This window comes from Delphinus delphis, chromosome 8 (genome assembly GCF_949987515.2).
Source record: "Delphinus delphis chromosome 8, mDelDel1.2, whole genome shotgun sequence".
NCBI classification, from domain to species: domain Eukaryota; kingdom Metazoa; phylum Chordata; class Mammalia; order Artiodactyla; family Delphinidae; genus Delphinus; species Delphinus delphis.
In genome coordinates this window covers 99,717,406-99,739,895 of record NC_082690.1, presented here as the reverse complement: position 1 = coordinate 99,739,895, position 22,490 = coordinate 99,717,406, and the positions used below count along the sequence as shown (strand labels likewise).

At 49.7% G+C, this 22,490-nt stretch overlaps 1 protein-coding gene across 7 annotated transcripts in view; it reads right to left on the bottom strand.

Annotated features, from left to right (window-relative positions):
* STX3 (syntaxin 3) overlaps positions 1 to 14,232 on the bottom strand; it is a 54,617-nt gene extending 40,385 nt beyond the window's left edge. For all 7 annotated transcript variants that reach the window (XR_009520413.1, XR_009520414.1, XM_060018970.1 and 4 more), the window contains exon 1: positions 14,006 to 14,232. Coding sequence is in view for 5 of the 7 variants with exons in the window: in XM_060018970.1 (XP_059874953.1) it covers positions 14,006 to 14,035 (30 nt within the window). In the remaining 2 variants the exon portion in view is untranslated. The remainder of the gene's footprint in view (positions 1 to 14,005) is intronic.
* Between the last annotated feature and the right edge of the window lie 8,258 nt (positions 14,233 to 22,490).

Below are 22,490 nucleotides of genomic sequence, written 5' to 3'. Positions count from 1 at the left end.
AGATCCCACAAGCCATGGGGAGTGGTCAAAAAAAATAAATAAGTAAAATAAAATTACTTGTACTTGTCATTAATTAACTTATTCCGCATGTATACTGAGCACTTACCATACGCTATATATGTAACGGAAACTTAATCAATTCTAGTTGAATAAATAACCCCTACCAGAGACCGGCAGCCTGGATCCACCCAGCAGTTTCTGAAGTGTGGGATAAAATGCTCCTTTTATCAACTATCATCAATACTTGGGCCTCTCAGCAGCCTCCAGAGAGCTCCATCTCCCAAAAAGGATCTCGGAGATCCTCACTAGAAAACAGGAACCTGGTCTCCCTCCAGGAAGGTGAGTTAACAAGCATTTGTTGAGTTTCCTCTCTTTGGAGGTCTTGTAGAGACCCCCACTGAGGGGATATATCCCATGTATGTGTGTGTATAGACACACATGAGGGTGTCAACTCAGTTTTCTTCAAATAGGTACACGTGCTATGGAAATGGGATGAGGCTGCCGTCGTGGGATGGACTAAGGGAAGGTTTTGGAAGCTGGGAACACGTGTGTCCTGAAGCATGGGACACAGGCCCCTAGCCCTCCATCGTCACATGCACTTTTGAGACCCCTGGAATTTGTACAGGGATTCCCCACCCAAGACGGCCACACGTTGGCTTTGAACAGGCTCTAACAGGGCAGCCTGGGCCACCTCCAGTGAGAGGACATGTGAACTGGGAAAAAAGAAGTCTTGGGTCACCCACAACCGAGGTCCAAAACCTGTTATTACCAGTAACTGGCTGTGAGACCTCTGTCAAGTCCCTCACTGACCTGAGTTTACCCGTAAATGGTAATAACACCATACACGCTATGACTTTTACGAGGCTTGGAAGAGTTCATACGTGGAAAGCTTCTAGCACGACACAGGGCACACGGCAGTGCCTAATAAGTGTCAGTTTCCCCATCACCTAGTTGTAAAGACGTGATGTCTAAAAGCGTGTGTTCTCCTCCGCGGAAAGTGCTCACGCAAAGGCTTAGTCAAGAAGATCGATTCTGCAGCATCAGGACCACCAGGATTCTATAACTGGCTTCCCTTCATGCTAGTCACTGAGCCTTAAATACGGGGCTCAACATCTCTGAGCTTCAATTTCCTTACCTACAAAAACAGGAACAAAAGTGTCCACCAGGGCTCTTGTGAGGATTAAGTAAGATAATAATTTTAAGTGCCTTACACAACGAATAGCACATGATAACATCTCAATAAAACAACCGTACATGAGATCCAGCAAAGTCATCTTCTCTATAGCTTTAATCTGGATCAAAGTACCCGTAAACAGGAAAGAAAAATAAAAAACGATATAGAACTTTTAGAGCTGCATGCAACCCTACATATTTCGATCATCAAATTCTCTCACTTAAGAGATGGGTAAACCGAGGCCCAAGACCAAATAATGAGCTACTGGAGCAGCCAGGAATAGAACCCAGGTTTCTTGATGCCCATCTTCCTGTGCAGAGTTTTTCCCACCGTAGCGTGCTGCCTTCAAAATATAAAATAGCAATGGCAACGAAAGCAACAGAGCTTCGTCCAGACCAGAAAACTCCAGAAAGAGGCCATCATCCCAGGTGACCTGAGTCGCGTGACGCTGGAACCAGGCTTCCCCGGAAGGGGACCTACCAGATCCCAGGGCAAGGGTCCTTCCCCTCTGACACATCCGTGCTCTTACAGACCCAGAGGCCTCCGGGACCCCAAGGGCAAGGAAAGCACATGGTGCACTTTATCTTCAGCCCACATGACTGGGCACAGCCAAGAAGAGAACTTTGGCATCTTTATCAAAGCATCAAGGCATGTGATAATAGGACCGTCAGAGTAGCTGCAACACCCGCTGCAGTAAAAAAACGTACATGAGAACCACAAGCCCCACCACCCGCTTCCTCTCCCCCGACCTCCTGCTGCCTCTCCTGCCAAGACATGGGAGATACCACCAATGACTCAGGCAGCACTGAGCTCGAATCTGGGCTCCATCCCCCGCCCCCACCCCTCAATGCACCCCAAAACTCGGTGAGGACAGCCAGGGCTATGACTCTCTCTCTGGACACAGTGGAAAGAGTTCAGGGGCCCAGGACTCAACCTGCAATTCCTCTCACTCAGCCTCACTGCCCTTCTCTCAAGGGCCTTCTCTGTCATCCTTAGTCTGTTGGACTGTGGGTCCCTCTTCATCAGCTCCTTTAATAAAAACAGTTACCACCTGCAGAGCCCCCAGGAGGTGCTAGGTGGCCGCCACGCTCTGGCTGCTTCACGCACGCTGTGTCAATGAACCCCTCCTAAATTCTGTCATTGAGAACCTGCAGGGCAGAGAAGTTCTCATTTATTCACGGCCTCCCAGCTACTGATGTGCAGAGTCGGGGCTCACACTTTGGTTGTTGGTCCTGAGCCCTTGTTAATTCCACTGCACCCCACTCACAGCAGCCCAGCCCTGCAGAAAGTGGGGCTGAGAGAAAGGCGCTGGGGGCCTTGGGGACAGCACTTGTCTCCACTAAGCCTTGGTTCTCTCACCAAGTAAGGAGCTTAGCTTTCCAATGAGGCTTTGTGGAACCCCAGGAGACCTCCAGGGTGCCTCAGAAGCCACGCCGGGAGGGACCTGCCTGGTGGCACAGTAGTTAAGAATCTGCCTGCCAATGGAGGGGACACAGGTTTGAGCCCTGGTCCGGGAAGATCCCACATGCTGTGGCGCAACTAAGCCGTGCGCCACAACTACTGAGCCTGCACTCTTAGCCCGCGAGCCACAACTGCTGGAGCCCACGTGCTGCAACTACTGAAGCCCGTGCACCTAGAGCCCGTGCTCTGCAATAAGAGAAGCCACCGCAATGAGAAGCCCGTGCAGCGCAATGAAGAGTAGCCCCTGCTCGCCGCAGCTAGAGAAAGCCCGCACACAGCAAAGAAGACCCAATGCAGCCAAAAATAAATAAATAAATGTATTTAAAAAAGAGAAGAAGAAGAAACCACCGGGGGAAGTCAAGCAGGTTGGCCCGCACCCCCTCTTCAATCCGCATAGCTTCATTTTCATCTGCTTTTTACACTGAGGTTGAATATAAGATTTCATTTTCAGAACGAGGCCTCTTACCAAGAGAAAAAGGAAAGAAGGGAGGGAGGGAGGGAGGGAGGGAGGAAAATAGGAAGGGAGAAAGAAGGAAGCAAGCTTAGCTAGCTGGAAAACCACCAAAGTAAATGAATGGATGCCTTCTAATGAAAAGGGAAAGAAGAGGGGGTCCCCTCTCTCCTTCACAAGTTAAAACACAGCGGCAACATAGGTTTAAATCATCAGCAACTCCTTAAAGATCATTACAAATCAGAGTGGCAAGATAGAAGGAACAAAGAAAGAGACCAAATAAAACGCCATCCCAAATGAAGAGGTCACCGTTTACTGGCTCTCCGATGCCCTCCCTGCCTCAGGTGTCAGACCCCAGAAAGACGAGAGGGTCCCCGGACAAGAGGGGAGACCCAGGAGCCCTCAGGAAAGTTTTGGGGCGAAGGAAATAACAACAGAAAGGATGGGACCAGCAGTCTGGACTAGGAAGGGGCATCTGGTCCTGACTTCCCCTTGTGGGGTATTAAAGGACGGTGGCCGGTGGGAACAGGTGAGCACAGATTCCCGCACCTCCTTCTCTGAACATGTAAATAGCTCTTTGCTTGGGGCTATAAACTCTTCTTTATAAACCCAGATCTTCACCCAATAAATCCGATTCAAAGAGACAAGGACGCGTGACTTTTCTTGTCCCTGCAGCCTACTTCGCCCACCAGCCTCCTTCCAGGATGAGGGCCTGTGGATTCCCAAAGACAAGTACCACCACGCCCAAGGATTCCAAACACACACTCATGCCCTTGCACCCTCGGCCCAACATCGGGTTTTTCCAGCCTCTCTTCTCTAATTAAAAGAGCCAGGGGCTTCCCTGGTGGCGCAGTGGTCGAGAGTCCTCCCGCCGATGCAGGGGGCGCGGGTTCGTGCCCCGGTCCGGGAAGATCCCACGTGCCGCGGAGCGGCTGGGCCCGTGAGCCATGGCCGCTGAGCCTGCGCGTCCGGAGCCTGTGCTCCGCAACGGGAGAGGCCACAACGGTGAGAGGCCCGCGTACCGCAAAAAAAAAAAAAAAAAGAGCCAGAAATTCTGAGGAAGTGTCAGCTCTGAATAGGCACTCAGTGTTCTCTGTCCCCCATTTGAGAGTCAGAGGGACTTTCTCCTATGCCCCTTCTCCCTCCTACACTGTGGTCTCTTCCAGCAAAACCCTCCCAGAGGGAACGCTTCCCCTTTCCACCGACTGCCTCTCCCCTAACACCTGCGATAGAGGAAATCAAGCGATAACGGTACCCTGGGTGAGCCTCGCACTTTTACTTTCAAGATGACGCTCTGGCTTAACAGTCTGAGGCAAGAATTGGCCCCATTTGGAGATGAAGACACTGAGGAATAAACCCAAGGCCAGTGAGTCGCGGGACAACTGAACGAGAGGCAAAGTCCCTGACGGCCCTGCTCCACGCGTTCTGCCGTAACAATGATACCACCAGATAATATGTGTATCTTGCTGCAGGCGCTCTTGTGGTTTCACACATATTATTTAATTCTCACGGCAACCTTATGAGGGACAAATAGGACTTTCCCCATTGACAGCTGAGACAACTACTTAATTAGATTAAATAACTTGTCCCAGGTGATTCAGCTAATAAGTGGCAGAGTTAGGACTCAAAAGCAGGTGTGTGGGAGCCAAGAGCCCCAGTTCTTACCCCCTACACTCTATTTGAAGATGCCCTTCCCATGCTGGATCAGAAACACGCCCTCACTTATTTCAGGGGATGATGCAATGTCAGTACAACTAAGTTGATCTAATCTATACGCATGAATGAAAAAGATAGCAGTGCATAGAATCCCATGAGTGTGCAGGTATGTGGAGCTATATCTGACTGTCTGAGTTGAAAACCCAGCTCTGCCACGCAGGTACCTGTGTGACCTTAAACAAGTGACTTAACCTCTCTGAGACTCGGTTTCCTTGTTTGTAGCATGAATAATCTGCTCATAGAACTGTTGTGAGGATTAAATTAGTGAATGCATGTGAAGTGTTTAGAGCAATGCTGGGTACATATTAAACTCCCAAGACCATGCCATGCAGACACTTTTCTCTAAAAAGTGTTTCCGCAAAAGATGCGACTCTAATGCCAATTCTCAGAAGGTGGCAGCAGGACCCTTAGAATGAGCTAAATTGTAGTTCATTTATTTGAATGAAGTCATTTCTCTACTATACGGATTTAAAGAAATAAACCTCCTCCTGAATTTTGCTTTTGCGACATTCTCACAAATTTTGACCTTTACTACTCTCATTATCATTCATTTCTAAATAGTTTGTCATTTCCATTTTGGTTTCTTTTGAACCCAAGTGTTATTTTATTTTTTAATTTTTTTGCGGTCCACGGGCCTCTCACTGTTGTGGCCTCTCCCGTTGCGGAGCACAGGCTCCAGACACGCAGGCTCAGCGGCCATGGCTCACGGGCCCAGCTGTTCCGCGGCATGTGGGATCTTCCCGGACCGGGGCACGAACCCATGTCCTCTGCATCCGCAGGCGGACTCTCAACCACTGCGCCACCAGGAAAGCCCCACAGTGGGTTATTTTAAAGAAGGATCTTGGGGTCTCATAACCAACCACCTCGCCTACTACCTTCTCCTTCTCACTCACTACAAGGTCCCATCCACAGTAACAGGTCCATCTGTCCATCTACTCGGCCAACACGATTTATTGAACATCTATCATTTCCCAAGCAATAGTACAGAACGCTGGAGAAACAGACCAAACTCAGCACCCCCTGCCCTTCCGGACCTCATGGTCTCAAATGGGAGGCAGACAGGCACACAGGTCATTGCAATGCCACGTGGTAAATGATGACAGCACTTAGCACAAGGAATTGTACACCCAGGAGAAGGTGGCGCACACCACGTCACCTGAAGTCAAGGCGGAGCCCAGGGAAGGGGGAGGTATTAGAAAACGGATGCAAAGGTGACTTCTCGGGGAGATTTTGAAGGTTGCATGGATGTACGCAAAGGATACCTACAGGAAGTCCATCTGGGGTGAGAAGACCACACCTTTTCCTGCTTTCCCTCTCACCCCAGGAGCATTCAAGGAGATTCAAAGGTTACCCTCTTCTGCTTCCTCCCCTACCGTAGCCTTCTCCACTTTTTCCTGACTTCCGCCCGCTCCTCCCACCCCCCACTGCCCCCTCAGCACCCCACAGTATCCAGTTGCCAAGGATACAAGAAGGAGGAAGGAGCTCAGTGTCTTCTCTAGTGCATCCTCAGCCTCTGTCCCACAAGCCCCTCGCCCTAAGGATCCTCCCAGAGCACTTCACTAATAGTCATAATACCTAACAGTTACTGAGCGCCGCCTGGGATGAGGATTCTAAGATATGTGCCTTATATTTATTTACCAAGGCATTTAATCTCTACAAGAATCTTCTGGGGGACTTCCCTGGTGGCGCAGTGGTTGAGAGTCCGCCTGCCGATGCAGGGGACATGGGTTCGTGCCCCGGCTCGGGAGGATCCCGCAGGCCGCAGAGCGGCTGGGCCCGTGAGCCATGGCCGCTGAGCCTGCGCGTCCGGAGCCTGTGCTCCGCAACGGCCCGCGTACCGCAAAAAAAAAAAGAAAAGAAAAAAGAATCTTCTGGGGACCCTCCCCACCTTACAGCTGAGAAAACTATAAAGTATAAAGATGCAAGCAACCTCCCCAAGACCATGCAGACAGAGCATGAGGAGAGCCCAGGCAGTTTGCTGCAGAGCCCTTGGTCTCCACCACCATGGAGTGATGCCTCTTAACGGCAAACCCCACCCCCAGCTGTAGCCTGCAGCCCCCCTCCACCCCCGCCCCCACCCCCGCAAACATCCAAAGAACTAAAACACAGATGCTATACCAAAGAGGTCGTGAAAAACGAGGCAAGACTGAGAAACTGTCACAGCTCAGAGGACGCTGAAGAAACATGACAGCTCAATGAAATACATTATCTTGGGTGGGATCCTAGATCAGAAAAAGGGACATCATGGGAAAACAAGTGGAATCTAAATAAAGTCTAGAGTTTAGTGAATAGCAATGTACCAAGGTCAGTCTCTCAGTTTCGACAAAGGTACCATCATAACTTGAGATATTAACAATGGAGGAAACCCAGTAGACAGGAACTTTCTGCACTATCCTTGTAACCTTTCTGTAAATCTGAAATTAGTCTAGAATAAAACGTTTAGTTCTAAAAAAAGCAATCTTGCTGCTGTACCGCGTTGCCCTGACCCAGGCAGCTAAACATACCCAGATAGTATACGCTCTACTAATCTCTTTGGGTGGGGGCTGAACCTTACTCACGTCTCCAGATGGAGACAGGAGAATGTTGCCATGGACACGGCCCAATGCCAGAAAACAGGCTGACCTAACAGGGGAGACAGTGATGAGGGGAGGAAGCTACAAAGGGGCCTAATGTAAAAGGCTGGAGGTGAGGCCCCTCGGGACTACAGAATCTCCCAGTAAGTTCATTTGTAGAATATCCCCGTTCATCCACTGGGCAGCAAGGTTTACAGCTTTCTGAGCTGTGGGCTGGAAAGTGAAAACACAGGGGGAATGAGGCGTGTGTGGTCTGGGCTCTGAGAGAGGAGGATTTAACATAACATTACGTGGCTGCTTTTACGTATCGACAAAAATAAAGATTTGTGGAAGCCCAGGGAAGGCCTGGTGAATGCCAGATCTGGAAGCTTCCTTGTAGCGACATTGGAAATGAGCCTTGAGGGACATATAAGATTTTCCAGGGGAAGAACGAGGTTGCTAGATTTTCACCGTGGTATCCACATCTTCTCCTTCACGGTCTTTCTGAAAAGGGGCAACCCTCCGTGAGGTGTTGGGCTGGGGTACAGCTAGGAGCCTTGGAACTCATCCATCCTCATCCCAGAGGACAGAACAGTGACCCCTGGCTTCGTTAGCAAATTCATGGGTTCCCTGAGTAAACGCCGCACTTCAAGCAGGTAAAGTTGCACCAACCCAGAGGGGACGGAAAGTCCTAGTGATGAATCCGGGGTGTGTAAGGGCCAAGGTGCTGTTGATCAGTCAGTCAATGGACAAGTGTTTACTAGGGGACTGCCAGGCAGAGTGCTGGCCCGGGGACCCCAGGAGAACGTCCCATCAGCCACCGCATCAGGGGCATACAGTGCAGTTGGGGAGATGATTATATACAGCGTAGGGTGATATAAATAAGCAAGACAGACTTGTTCAATTCTTGATCTCACCACTTCCCAGCTGGGAATCTCAATCTAATCTGAACCTCAATTCCCTTAGTTGTAAAATGGCAATAATATATAACACCATCTTGCCTTGTGGGGTTCAGAGGATTAGAGACAAGGTGTGTAAGGCACCGAACACAAGTCCTTTCCGACAGTAAGTAGCAGCTCAATAAATGATCATTGTTACTGCAGTTGATACGGTGACACCAAGTCATAGAGCCATCAGACAATGGGACCTAGGAGGCGAAAGAGTCCAACCCATAAAAACCAGATGGAAGGTGGTTTCAAGCCCACTTCATGGTAAGAAAAAACCCCGCTGACTTAACGGAAGTATCAATATTCCACTGCAAAGCAACATGCAGCCCGTGAGGGCTGCCGGCAGGAGGGGGCATATTCTAGGCTGCGTTTAGGGAGCGTTACCTGTAAAGTGAGTTTTGGAAGATGGGCAGGAATTTTGACAAAAGGGGAAAGGAGCCCTGAAGGGAGAGCAAACAACATGAACGATTGTTTCTTCCCAGGCTCTCGCCAGCACCCCCACCCCCGGCCTCCCCGCTCCCCTCCCAGGAATAAAAATAACACTAATCCCCGGCTCTCGGCCAAGCATTTTCTCTCTGGCTTCTGGCTGATGGGTCTGTAATCCCTACTCAATCCCTATCACTCTCATCTCAGCCCTGCTCTTGGCAGAACAGCTCTCCCAGGGGCTGAATCCTGCCAGGGAGAGGGACGGAGTGAGGAAGGAACCACGGACCAGTTAGCCATCTTATCACCAAAGGATGGAATCTCAGTGGACAGTCTCCAGGCAGGGTGTTACAACCTGGCCGTGACCCAAAGCACCTGGCACGTAGTAGGGGCTCATTAAATAGTCTTGGAAGGAATTAAGCTCTAAAGGGGACGTACAGCTCCATGTTTCTGATGCTTATACTATAACCGTGCTCCTGAGGAACTCAAATGCGGGAACTTCAAATGGGGAAGGAGGCCAAGTCGTTTAAGATGCAGCAAGACACAAAACAGAACAGAAAGAGCGAAGAGGTCAGTCTGGTCTTCAGGGCCTCAGGTGGTTGATTTCATTAGCGCGTCCTTATTGGCGCTGGCTGTGGAGGAACCAGCAAACCCCAAGATGTTTCCAGGTCTCTACAGGTTAATCTCCACAGGGATCCAAAGTCCTTGCCCTCCATTCCACACATCACAGCTTCTCTAGAGCATTATCCACCTTTGAAGTTGGGGGTTCTCTTTTCATGGAATATACCCCTTTGTTTTCCCTATATGACCATGTATTCTTTCAGACCGGGACTTTGTATAAGAACTCTGCCTAGAATTCCCTGGCGGTCCAGCGGTTAGGACTCGGTGCTTTCACTGCCGTGGCCCGGGTTCGATCCCTGGTCAGGGAGCTAAGATCCCACAAGCCATGCGGCGTGGCCAAAAAAATTAAATGACTCTGCCTAATAGGATACCCAGCAGGACGCTAGGCACGCAGAGGTCAAAAAGCACCGATCGTGTTGTCTGTGTGAAGCACTCGCCAACCGGAGAACGGTGAGAAAATCCAGGATCCTTGCCTTTCTTCTTAGGAGACTCCCCATGCCTCTGAAGGAATTAGATTTCAGCCTTAACACGGACTTCAACAGGAGCATAGAGCCCCCAGGGCACTAGGGGCTGGCCAATAGGGTCTTCCTGCGGCTGTGTCTGTCCCAAGGATGGGACACTGTGTCTGTTTCTTGTGTGTCTCCCTAGCTGACTGTGACCTCCCCAAGGCCCAGGAGTATGTGTTCATTACCATCCCCATCCCCAGCACCTATCAGAGGGCTTAGGACACAGTAGGCGCTCGGTTTTTTTGTTTGGGGTTTTTTTTTTTTTTTGGCTGTGTTGGGTCTTCATCGCTGCGCACCGACGGCTTTCTCCAGTCGCAGCGAGTGGGGGTCACTCCAGTCGCAGTGAGCAGGGGTCACTCCTTGTTGCAGTGCACGGGCTGCTCATTGCGGTGGCTTCTCTTCTTACAGAGCACGGGCTCTAGGTGCACGGGCTTTAGGTGCACGGGCTTCAGTAGTTGCGGCACGCGAGCTCAGTAGTTGTGGCACAGGGGCTTAGCTGCTCCGCAGCATGTGGGACGGCTTTCTCCAGTCGCAGCGAGCGGGGGTCACTCCAGTCGCAGTGAGCAGGGGTCACTCCTTGTTGCAGTGCACGGGCTGCTCATTGCGGTGGCTTCTCTCCTTACAGAACACGGGCTCTAGGTGCACGGGCTTTAGGTGCACGGGCTTCAGTAGTTGCGGCACGCGAGCTCAGTAGTTGTGGCTTGCAGGCTCAGTAGTTGTGGCACAGGGGCTTAGCTGCTCCGCAGCATGTGGGATCTTCCCGGACCAGGGCTCAAACCCGTGTCCCCTGCACTGGCGGGCAGATTCTTAACCACTGCGCCACCAGGGAAGTCCCTCCGTAAACATTTGCTGAATGAAAAGAGGGCCAGGCAAGAGGTTCCTACATGGGAATTGTCTGGACTCAGCGGATCCAAAGTTCAGCTGGTGAGAAATTAGGAGGAAACGCCTTGTGAGACAGGCTGGGTGTAGGCACCGCACATTCCTGGCAAGCCTGTCTGATGTCCCTGAAAGGGCAGGCTGCTGGGATGGCCAGCCAGGAGGGGCCATGCAAGAGATAAGATGAGCCAGGGCTTGTGACTGTAGCCTCGGGAAGGGGTGCCCTTCAGTGTGGATGCGGCTCCCAGCAGGTCAAGTTTGGGGAACTCGAATTCACTGTGGTGGGTGATTATCACGGATTATCTCGTTTCACCCTCAGTGACCCTATAGGGAGGGTACGATGACCCACTTTAGAGGAGCAACTCTGAGACCTCAGTCCTATGGACTTCAGAGCCTCCTAGTGCTTGGGACAGGCTCACAATGAAGCATCTCTAGAAACACACATCCTCAGAGTTGATGGAGGCCTTGAATCTCCTCATGTGCTTCCCCTCCCCTCCAAGAACACTCAGATTCCTACAACATGTAACATCCCAACAAGCTTCTTGCCTCCCTCCCATGTCCTGCCAGCCCAGCCCATCCTCGGGCAGCTCTGACTACCAAAAACGCTTTCTACAGAGCCCTCATGTCTGCCCATCAGCCTCACTTCTTCACTCCTCACGTCTTCTCCTCCTGTCTTCTCCTCCTATCTACCCCGAGCAGAGCTAATCCCCTGCACGTGACAGCTCTCCAGCTATCTGGAGACAGTTTACGCCTCGCCTCCCCCAGAGTTTAGAAAGAGCCCCAAGGCAGAGGTTGCACCAGGCTCAGGGTGAAATTGGTTTCATGCAGTTCGCAAACGTTGATAAAAGGAATCAGAGAGACAAGATGGTTATCTTGTTGCTGGGGGTGGGGGGTGGGGGCGGGGGGTGTCTCTCTCCCAGGGGAAGGAGGGGCTGGTTAGCGTACGTGGGCCAGAAGCCAAAAGCCATCTAAACCTTAACAACAAACAGTCTTCAAGAAAAACGTTAACATTGCCAGAAGGGGCTTCTGAGATCAGCCAAACTCCTTGCTTTCCAAAGGGGGATTGGAGGAGCAGAGAGGTAAAGTGACACCAAGGAACACAGCTCTTAAAGGGCAAAGCCACAATCGGAATCCTTTGAGCCCACAGGCAGGGCCTCTTGCACAGTGTTACCACCCATCCCCCTGCTCCACAAGGCTGGAACAGCACCTGTGATGTCAGAACAGCACTGCCATCATAACGGCGCCGTCTACAATCTCACTTCCACCACATCCCCAAGAGGGAAAGGGAGAAACACAGCATTAGCTCCATTTTACAGAAGGTAACAGTGAGGATTGGAAAAGCAAAGGGACTTGCTTGGGTTCCTCGGCAAAGTGAATTTATACTTGGAACTCAAAGCTCAGTTAAGGCTCTGTGCTCTTTGTTGGCAATGGCCGTTGAAAGGGCCATGGGAGGGACTTCCCTGGCGGTCCAGTGGTTAGGACTCCACGCTCTCACAACCGAGAGCACAGGTTCCATCCCTGGTCGGGGAACTAAGACCCCGCAAGCCGGACATGGAATGGACTTCCTAACGCAAGGAAGGGTGCCACCTCCGCCTGCTGTCCAGTTCTGCATTGTTTTGGGACTGCCTGCTGCGCGCTCCAGGAAGATCTCTAAAACCACACTCTTCTTCCCTTTCTGCCGCCCCAGGGCAAGAGGGGTCAGCAGCCTGGGTTCCTCCCCGAGCTGAGCCCTCACCAGCTCTGTGACCTGGGGCGTCCCTCCTTCCCAGTCTGAGCTCTAGTTTCCTCACCTTTAAAAACAGAGGCAATCAATTCTGCCCTGACAGTAAACGGGATGTTATGAGGCTCAGATGACAATGAGCAAGTAGGAGGCTGGGAGGCTCACTCCCACCATCGGTGGCTGCCCCTTGGCCTCCGTCACTTCCCCATCACCCCGGCCTCCTCCGCAGCCCTACGACCTAGAGCAGGTGAGAGGGTCAAGAAGGTCTCAGCCAAGACAACGGAGGAGAAAGAAAAATAACTGTGACATCAGCCCAGAAGCCCTCACACTTGTACGAGGCTTTATTTTTCCGAAGAGCTTTCGCAGTGACGAGCCTAAGATTTACCATTGCTTAGTCCTGTATGTGCCAGGCGCCGTACAGAGGGCTCTGCACGCTCTCTTGGGTTTAGTCCTCGCAACTACCCATTTGAAAGATGACGTAACTTCGGCTCCAGGGTTAAGTACGGGATGGCTGGTAGGTAGTGGAGCCAGGAGGCAAACCCAGTTCTATCCAGTCCCCTGTTCCCCAACCTTCAATGTGCTCATGATCACCCGGGGAGATTTATGGATAATCAGATTCTGATTCCATAGGTCCAGACTGAGGCCTAAGCTTCTGCGCTTCTGACAAGCTCCCAAGTAGATGGACTACCTTGTATCACGGGCTACATTTTAAATTCCGTTAAGACAGAGCCTGAGTCACCCAATCCCCGGGGCTTAGCACTGGGCCTGCCCCACAGAATACACTCAATAATTATTTGTTCAATGAATCAATGAATGTTGGACTTAACCCATGCTTTAACACTTCTCTATACTAAGCCCCATTATCAATCTCCCTTTGACAGATAAGGAAACAGGCTCAAGAGTTCGTAGCCTAAGGTTTTACATCTTTTGTGCAGCAGAGCCGGAAACGATCTACCTTGAGATCCTTGGCCCTGACCACAGCTGTCCCAAGGATGGGGGTGGGCGTGGGAGGGGGGAAATTAATAATTACAGACAGCTGGGTGGTGAAGAGCTTTTCCCCCCCCCCATCCAGGCACGTGACCAGCTCACAGCTCGGGAGGTCACCCACTAGAGCTGCTCTCCGGGGGCGAGGGCAGTTGTCTCAGCGTCCCCCAGGAGAGGAACGAGGAGGAGCGTGGGAGGAGGTGGGTCCTGGGCACAGTGCCAGGCAGCATGGGGCAGGTGGTGAGTGACCCTTGACCTCACAGAGAGCCCCGCTGGACCCAAGCACCCACCACCTCCCGCGGATCCCATCTCTAGACTGATGCTGTCCAGCTTGGTGGGGGGGGGCGGAGACTAGAGGCATCCAGGGAAATTGCAGCCTAGCGATGAATCACCGGCACATGACCCCAGAGAGGAGGGGTGGGTGCGTCTGGGGCTTGGGGAGGACAGGCCTTGCGCCCGCCCCGCACTCCCCCCGCCCAGCCTCGATGTGGGGGAGCGAGAGAAGACCCCCTCCCGCGCAGCTCCACCCCCGCAGCCCCCGGCCCGCCCGGTTCCCGGGTGCGGCGGGACTCACGGCCTTCAGCTGCTCCAGCCGGTCCTTCATCCTGGTGCCCAGGCGCCCGGAGGCAGGTGAGCGCGTCCCAGGTGAGCGGCCGGAAGTGGCGGCCGGGCCCGGCCAGGACGGAGGAGCAGGCGGAGGCGGGCGGCGGCCGCGGGCGAGAAGGAGCGTCCGAGGCCACTGGAGGCTCCGCCGCGCCGCCCTCTCCGGCCCAGCCGGCGCCGCGTACTCCAAATCCGGCTCCCCGGCCGGCGCCGGCGCGCAGCGCCGATCCGCCCGGCGGACCCGCCCCTTACCTGGGCCGCGCCCCGCGCTCCTCCTTAAAGGGCCAGTGCCCCGCCGCCGCCCGGCCACCCTCCACGCCTCTCACTCCACCTCCGTAGCTCCAGGTCCCCCGATGGAGCAGCAATGGGAGATCCCGCCGCGAGTGGGTCTGTCTGACCTCAATTCCAGCCTTTCCATTCAACAGCCATTCACTACCTGTGCCGGGCTCTGTGCTAGGATCCAGCCCTCAACAGACTGATTCATTGCTAGGCGGCGCCAACATCCCGTACACGAGGAACTCTAAGACAACGTGATTCGTGCCGTAACAGGTGGGAGAGAGAGAGCAATTAATTCTGCCTGGAGGAAGGGCATTCCGAGTAAAGGAATGCTCATGGTCCGGGGGACTGCGTGCTGGAGCTGAAAGAGTGTGTTCCTCGTGGAAATAACTGGAGGTGAGGCGGGGTGGGGAAGGCTGGGACGAAGAATTTGGATTTTATGGTGTTGGCAATGGGGATCCTTAAGAGAAATGCAAGCAGTTCAATGACGAAATCAGAACACCTGCCACTAACAAAGTGTATACCTTTGGCAAGTTATTGTTTCTCTAGGGGACTCCGTTTCTGTATCTATAAATCAGAGATATTACCCACTTCCCAGTTTGCTGTGGGGCCTTGTTGACAGAGGAGGAATGACTGATTCGTCACCTGTGGAGCAGAGCTGTAAGAGGAGGATGTGTGTATTGGAAAGCTTAAGCTTTCCTACCTGATCCCCTAGGTGAGTAGTACCTGATCCCACTTTCTGAAAAGTGGGCGGTTTCTTCGCACTGCCCCTCCGTCTTTCTCCCCTCCCTGGCCCCACACCTCCACCCTCTCTTCCCTCTTCCCTATTTATCTTCCTTCTTGGGAACAGATGACATATCCAGCAGCTATGGAGTGGAGCTCAATAAATAGGACTGACTGGCCTAAGATTCAATCCTCAAATCAGGGAAAGAATCTGAGCTATGCATCCAGATTAAAGGGCTGTAGGACTTCCCTGGTGGTGCAGTGGTTAAGAATCCGCCTGCCAGTGCAGGGGACACGTGTTCGAGCCCTGGTCCCCATATGCCACGGAGCAGCTAAGCCCGTGCGCCACAACTACTGAGCCTGCGCTCTAGAGCCCTCGCGCTACAACTACTTAAGACACAACGAGGGAAGCAGCCACCGCAATGAGAAGCCCGTGCACCACAACGAAGAGTAGCCCCCACCCACCGCAACTCGAGAAAGCCCGCGCGCAGCAACGAAGACCCAACGCAGCCAAAATTAAATAAATAAATATTTTTTAAAAGGGCTGTAAATATTTTCGTAATTCTAACAGAACTTTGCCCTGTTCTGCAATCTTAGCGCTTGCTCCGTGCTGACTTCATCCTCTCCCATGAAGATACGGTCTGTAATCCTCGCTCTAGTCCTGCACACTTCCTTCTACCCCAGGCGCTCGCTAGGTGAATTAATTTCCAGTCTTTGGTAAAGGGAAGGCTTCTGCGTCCCCTGGTGGTCAGAAATGGAAACGGTAAGCTAATCAGAGATCGCATTCCACCTCCCTTCCGTAACAAATTTTTGTTAATGGGGATAGCTAAGTTTCCGCGCTTCAGGAAAAGAGAGTCTTCTGAGGAGACAGATATGTGAACAGCTCTTTACATTAGACGTCTGAAAAGGACCACAGGAAATGATCAAGGATGGCCATTCAGCCTCTGCCTGAATGCATTTTAATTTTTTCAGTTTTTTCAAACACTCAAGCATCTTCTCTGGTTGAACAGTTCCAACTGTTGTTTAAAAGTGTTTTGTTATATGAAACAAAAATTTTCCTTCCTATAACTTCCACCACTGTTTCTTGCTCTTCGCCTTTGTCCAAACATTTAAGAAATTTAATCTGTCCTTCACAAGACAGGCTTTCCATGAAGGGACAGTAGCTGCGGAGCCACAGAACGATTGCTGACACACAGCCAGGAGGACTGAGTTCTAGACACAGTTTCTGCCACAAAACAGCTATCACTTGACATCGCACAATCTATTCTCTCATCTGTGAGGTAAGGAGGCTGATCAAAACTAGTGATCCTCGAACTTTTCCAGATCAAGAACATCATACGTTCTTTATTTTCATTTGTGGATATCTTGTTTTGAATGATTCCATATCCCTTAGAAAATACATTTACTAGGTAATCAGAATTTGGTTTCCTCAAACTCATAGATACAGAGAACAGACGATTGCCAGAGATGGGGGGCGGGGAGCAAAATGGGTGAAGGGAGTCGAAAGGTACAAACTTCAAATTATAAAAAAAGTAAGTCCCGGGGATGTAATGTACAGTATGGTGACTATAGTTAATAATACTGTATTGTATATCTGGAGTTGCTAACAGAATAGATCCTAAAAGTTCTTATCAAGGGTCCTCTCTGCTATTGTCAAACTTGTTTTTATAAACTCCTATTTTATATTTTATTTTGGTATATCAATCTTGAGTACTTTATTGTCACGTCTTCATTGGTAACCCCCTTCCCTATGACAGTACAGTGTGTACTCAATTTTGGAGCATGGAAAATACATGTACTTGTTTTGTACCTGTAGTTTGGATATATAATTGACATCTTTGGGCTTTGGTCTTTCCAAAATTTTAAGGCTGTAATGAGGAGTCACATTTACAATCATCAATATATTCTCTACAGTTCTCTACAAATGAATATGCTCCCTTAATTAAATCATGATGCTGGAAAAAAAAAAAGGTCTTATCAAAACAAAAACAAAGTTGTGGGCTTCCCTGTTGGCGCAGTGGTTGAGAGTCCGCCTGCCGATGCAGGGGACGCGGGTTCGTGCCCCGGTCCGGGAAGATTCCACATGCCGCGGAGCAGCTGGGCCCGTGAGCCATGGCTGCTGAGCCTGCGCGTCCGGAGCCTGTGCTCTGCAACGGGAGAGGCCACAACGGTGAGAGCCCCGCGTACCGCTAAAAAAAAAAAAAGTTGTAACTATGTGAGGTGACGGATATACTGTGGTGATCATTTTGGGATTAACATACACACACTACTATATAGAAGATAGATAACCAACAAGGACCTACTGTATAGCACAGGGAACTCTATATTCAGTGGTAACCTATATGGGAAAAGAATCTGAAAAGGAATGGGCATATGTATATGTATAACTGAATTACTTTGCTGTACACCTGAAACTAACACATTATAAATCAACTATACATGAATAAAATTTTTTTAAAAATCATTATGTTGCACACCTTAGACTAATGCAATGTTATATGTCAATATATATTTCAATAAAACTAGGAAACAAAAAAGAAATTTGGTTTCCTAGGAGAGGATATTTCCATGAAGGGGAAAAAAAAAATGACCTTTTGGTTAGCCTATGTGGCCATAACAGAAATGACCATTTGATTTTCCTTAACCTTTTTACACATTGAAAGCAGCATAAAGAGCGCTCTTAACCGCACGTGGAGTCCAGGAACCCAGGAAGGGAAGCATCCGTAGAGTTCGCTTCTTATGACATTCTATTCGAAGGGAGTTGTCACAGACGTCAAGCCTTTTTTTAAAAACTCCTATTAGGTATGAACCCTATTTTGTTCATTTTCTATTAATATTTGCTCTTCCTTGACAGGCAGAAGTCTGGATTGCAGCAGCTAGTTGTGTAAAATAAACTGAAGAAAGTCAAGTTACTGAGGGACAAGGGACCTGGGTGAGGAGAGGCCATGGGCTGGTGAGGAAGACTGACATTGAGCCCAAGTGGACTGTAAGGTCTCCACGTATGGACAGTGACTTAAGGTCCCAGGCTTAGTAGGATCCCCCTCCTCTCTGATGTATTTTTATTTTTCTGCTCTACCAGGGTGCTTGGTTTCCCACCATGTCTAGTGTGTAGCTGTTTCCCCACTAAACAAATATAGCAAGATTAAATGAAGTGTTTGCATTTTGGCTATAGAGGAGTCAGCCAACACTTAATTTCACCTTTACAAACAAACCAAAAAGAGGATCCTGGGGTTTGGGGCTCCGCTTCCCTCTCTCTTTCCTCTAAGCCTGTTTCTTTCCCACTGGAAAGTAAACACTGAGCCTTACACCACCTTGACCCTCAGGGCCTGCTGAGGAACAGGTGAGACCACTTTCTGGCGATTGTACCTGGAGGCAGTGTCCCCAGGGTGCGGTGTTCAATAGAAAGAGATAAAGGAGCTAGAAAATGGAAGGGGAAGGTCCTTTCTGTTCCCCACAGCAATTCTTCCCCACTGCAGGGAGGATGGAGAATACACTTCCTGACTTGAAGTTTTCACCCCCTTACAGTTTGTATTAGTTATCTATTGCCGCATAACAAATTGCCCTAAAGCAGCTTGAAACGACATTACCCTCTGGTTTCTGTGATTCAGGAATCCAGGTGCAGTTCGCTGGGTGCCTCTGCCTCACTGCAATTAAGGTGTTGGCTGGAGGCTGCGTCTCATCTCATGGCTTGACTGGGAAAGGATCTGCTTCCAAAGTCACTCACGTGGTTGCCAGCAGGATTCAGTTCTTCAGGGGCTGTACTTCACCCCGTGGGCCTCTGCATAGGGCAGCTCACAACATGGCAGCTGAATTCCATCAGCCCAAGCAGGTGAGAGGGATAGAGAAAGAGAGAGAAAAACCAAAGTGTTTTTGTAACCTAGTCTCGGCTGTGACATCACTTTTGCCATACTGTATCGATTAAAAGAGAAGCCCTAGGTTCAGCCCACACTCAAGGCCAGGAGATTACACAAGGGGGGGAAGACCGAGAGCCATCTCAGCCGCTGCCTAGAACACAATTCAAATCCCAAATTCGTGCCACAGTTATGCTCTTTCACCTTAGAGCTCTCTTCTCCCCTGTATCTGAACTGGACAACTCTGACCCATTCTAGGATCAAGTGTCCCTCAAACACGCTTCCCTGACAGCCTGCACTTCAAGATAGCCCTACCACACTGTGTAACCTGGTCTAGTTCCTGTACCTTCTATGAGCTCCGCGAGGCCAGCAGCCTTGTCTCTCCTTTTCACTAATGCGAACCCAGACCCCAGCCTCGGCCCCAAAACGTCCTTGTAGGCGCTCAGTTAGGGTTTTTACCAAATGAATTAAGTGAAGCTTCTTGTCCTATGGCTCCATTATGTCTTTCTTCTGATTAAAATTCATCAGTGGCTCCTTATTACAAGATTAGGGAGTCCAGACTCTTCTTAGAATGGCATTCAAGCCCTTGCGCAGTCTGGCCCCAGCCCAAGGTACTGTCACTCCCTGACACACACAGCCCCACCTTCAGCTTCCTCAAACACCCACCTCTTCTCTGCATCGAATACGCCCAGGATTTCCCCCCCATCTCTGCCTGATTTGTCCTTTTTCCATTTCATGTCTGACAAATCCCTACTCCTCCTCCAAGACCGAGGCCTTCTCCAGTTCACGTCTCCCTGGCCCTCTGCCCTCCCGCCCCAAACAGTACTTGTTCAGATCTATTTTAAAAGCAGGGCTTCCCTGGTGGCGTAGTGGTTGAGAGTCCACCTGCCGATGCAGGGGACACGGGTTCGTGCCCGGGTCCGGGAAGATCCCACATGCCACGGAGTGGCTGGGCCCATGAGCCATGGCCGCTGAGCTCTGCGCGTCCAGAGTCTGTGCTCTGCAACGGGAGAGGCCACAACAGTGAGAGGCCCGCGTACCGCAAAAAAAAAAAAGCAAACCCTGGGTTGTCTTATACCTCGTTGCTTACATATCTGTTTAGAGCAATGACCAGGTATTATATTATTCACCTTCCAGGGCTACTGTGAGGTAGGTGCACTGCAATTATTTGGAGGATAAATCAAAGAATAGTCGACTACTATTCTTGTGTAGTGTGTGACTACACACACACACACACTCACACACACACACTCCCTAGGGATTCTCCTCTCCTCTCCCTAAGGAGGAAAGACGATCCTTCCTGGATCTTAAAACTAAATGCAATTGCAACTCCCTGTACCACTGAACTGTGTGTTTAAAACAATGTATTTTAAAGACACAGAGGACAGACTTGTGGTTGCCAGGGGCAAGGGGGTGGGTGGGGAAGGGATGAAGTGGGAGTTCGGAATTAGCAGATGCAAGATATTGTACATAGGATGGATAAATAACAAGGTCCTACTGTATAGCACAGGGAACTATATTCGATATCCTGTAATAAACCATAATGGAAAAGAATATGAAGGATGTATATATATATATAACTGAATCACTTTACTATACATTAGAAATTAATACCACATTGTAAATCAACTATACTTCAATAAAGTAAATTTTTTAAAAATAATGTGCTTTGTTTATAAAGATGTTTTATATCATGTTGTTCAGATGTTTTCCTAACACGAATCTCCCTATACCACATACCTATGCCTATGATTTAACAATATAAATAATTTGCACCATATTCGTTTGTTTTTATGTTTATACAAACTCCTCAATCCCTGGAGCCCTTAAGCACGTAGTTCTCCGAGGAGCCTGGTAAGGTAAGTGGGAAGACTCAGTGAGGAAACCTTAAGCAGAGAAGCCTGCCATTACTTCTGAGCTGCAGAAGACGTGCTTGCTTCTTACAACACCTGTGAAACACCTATCAAGAGTAACAGGATAAACATAGGGAAACCTTAGGTGAAAGGAATTGAACACTTATGTCTTTAAACTTCTGGTATTTAAAAAAATGAGCCATCTAGTGCATTTCTCCATGTCGATGTTTGAATAACCACGCTGCCTCTTTTATTATCCTTTTACAGTTTGGGTTTTTTTTTTCCCTTGGAGATCTCACAATAACTCGGGGAGACAGAGTAGATAGTATTGTCCCCATTTTATTATGCAACTGAATTGTCAGAAAAATGAAGCGATTTTCCCAAGCTCTTATTGGACAGTCATAGCATGTTGGGAGAGTGGTTTTGTGCCCAGGCTTTGGGGACCACGCTGCCCAGGTCAAATCTCAGTTTTATGTTTACTGGCTGTGTGACCTTGAACAAGTTACTTAGCCTCCCTGTGTCTCAGTTTCCTGATATGTAAGCAGAGATAATAATCGCACACATTTCATAGGTTATTATGATGATAAATGGGTTGGTATATGACAATCATTAATTCCCTTATTCAATCACTGGAAAGGAAGCCTGCTAACTCATAACTGCACTGTTTTCTCAAAGAGCGTGGGGAATTGAGAAGTGCCTGGAACATTTCAATCACTAGTGAAATCGCCCTCTTTTTATCCAGTCAGCCTTAGCCATGGCAGCATTTTCCAAAGTAGATTCAGCAAGATAAAATATTTCCTAAGAGATTCCAAGGAATAAAAGAGTTTGGTGGTGACAATTTAGGAAACATGCAACATGCATCCCTCATCTTGGAGTGTCATGACTGCACGTTTGCACAGTACAGGCACTGAATAAACCTTCAGTAAACCACTAGTTTTATTTTAATCAGCACAGTATTCTTCACATTTGTTTGACTGTATAATGCTCATTTCCTCCAAACACCTATTATCCAACAGGATTGGTGTCCTACAGATAATAACACTGACCTAGTAGAATACTGCAGTAGAACATAGGAGGAGCAGCAAGCCACTGTAAGTGAACCAGAGAAGATGCTTTTGGGTCCTCGTCTTTCAAAAGAGTAAGATGACATTTCAGCTTCGTGTAATATGACTTCTGGTCATGGTTTCTGCCCTATAGGCCTGTGATACACGTCAGAAAAAATAAAAGAAAAATGTCATGGCACACGTGTTATGCTTTTCCAGGTAGGGAAACAGAGGTTTTTTCCCTACATAGCTGATTCCCTTGTTTTTGTGCCCCCACAGTTCTCTCCTTCAGAAATGCCCTTCCTGCCCCTCTGCGTACCTGCAGACCTGAAGACCTGGCGTGGTGCCGCGCATGTGCCACCTTCCCCATCAAACTAACCTGGATTCCCTTCGCTGACCCTCCTTTGGTGGCTCATAGCGTTGCATCACTTGGCCCTTGGTGTAATCGTGGTGTATGTTCTCACATACTGCTGGACTTTTAACTTCCTTCCGGGCAGAAGCTGCCTCTTACTTACCTTTCCATTTCCTGTTCCACCTACCACAGGTGGGAGCATAGTACACAGTAGAGTTCAATAAATCATTGCTTACTGTCTCTTTCAATGTTGCTGAATAAATAAATCCCTCAGTGATCAACAGGTAGAAGAATGAGTGAGCTTCCTCTACCTTACGGAGAGGGTAAAGCATCTGTGTTCTGCCACCGTTGCCTGGAG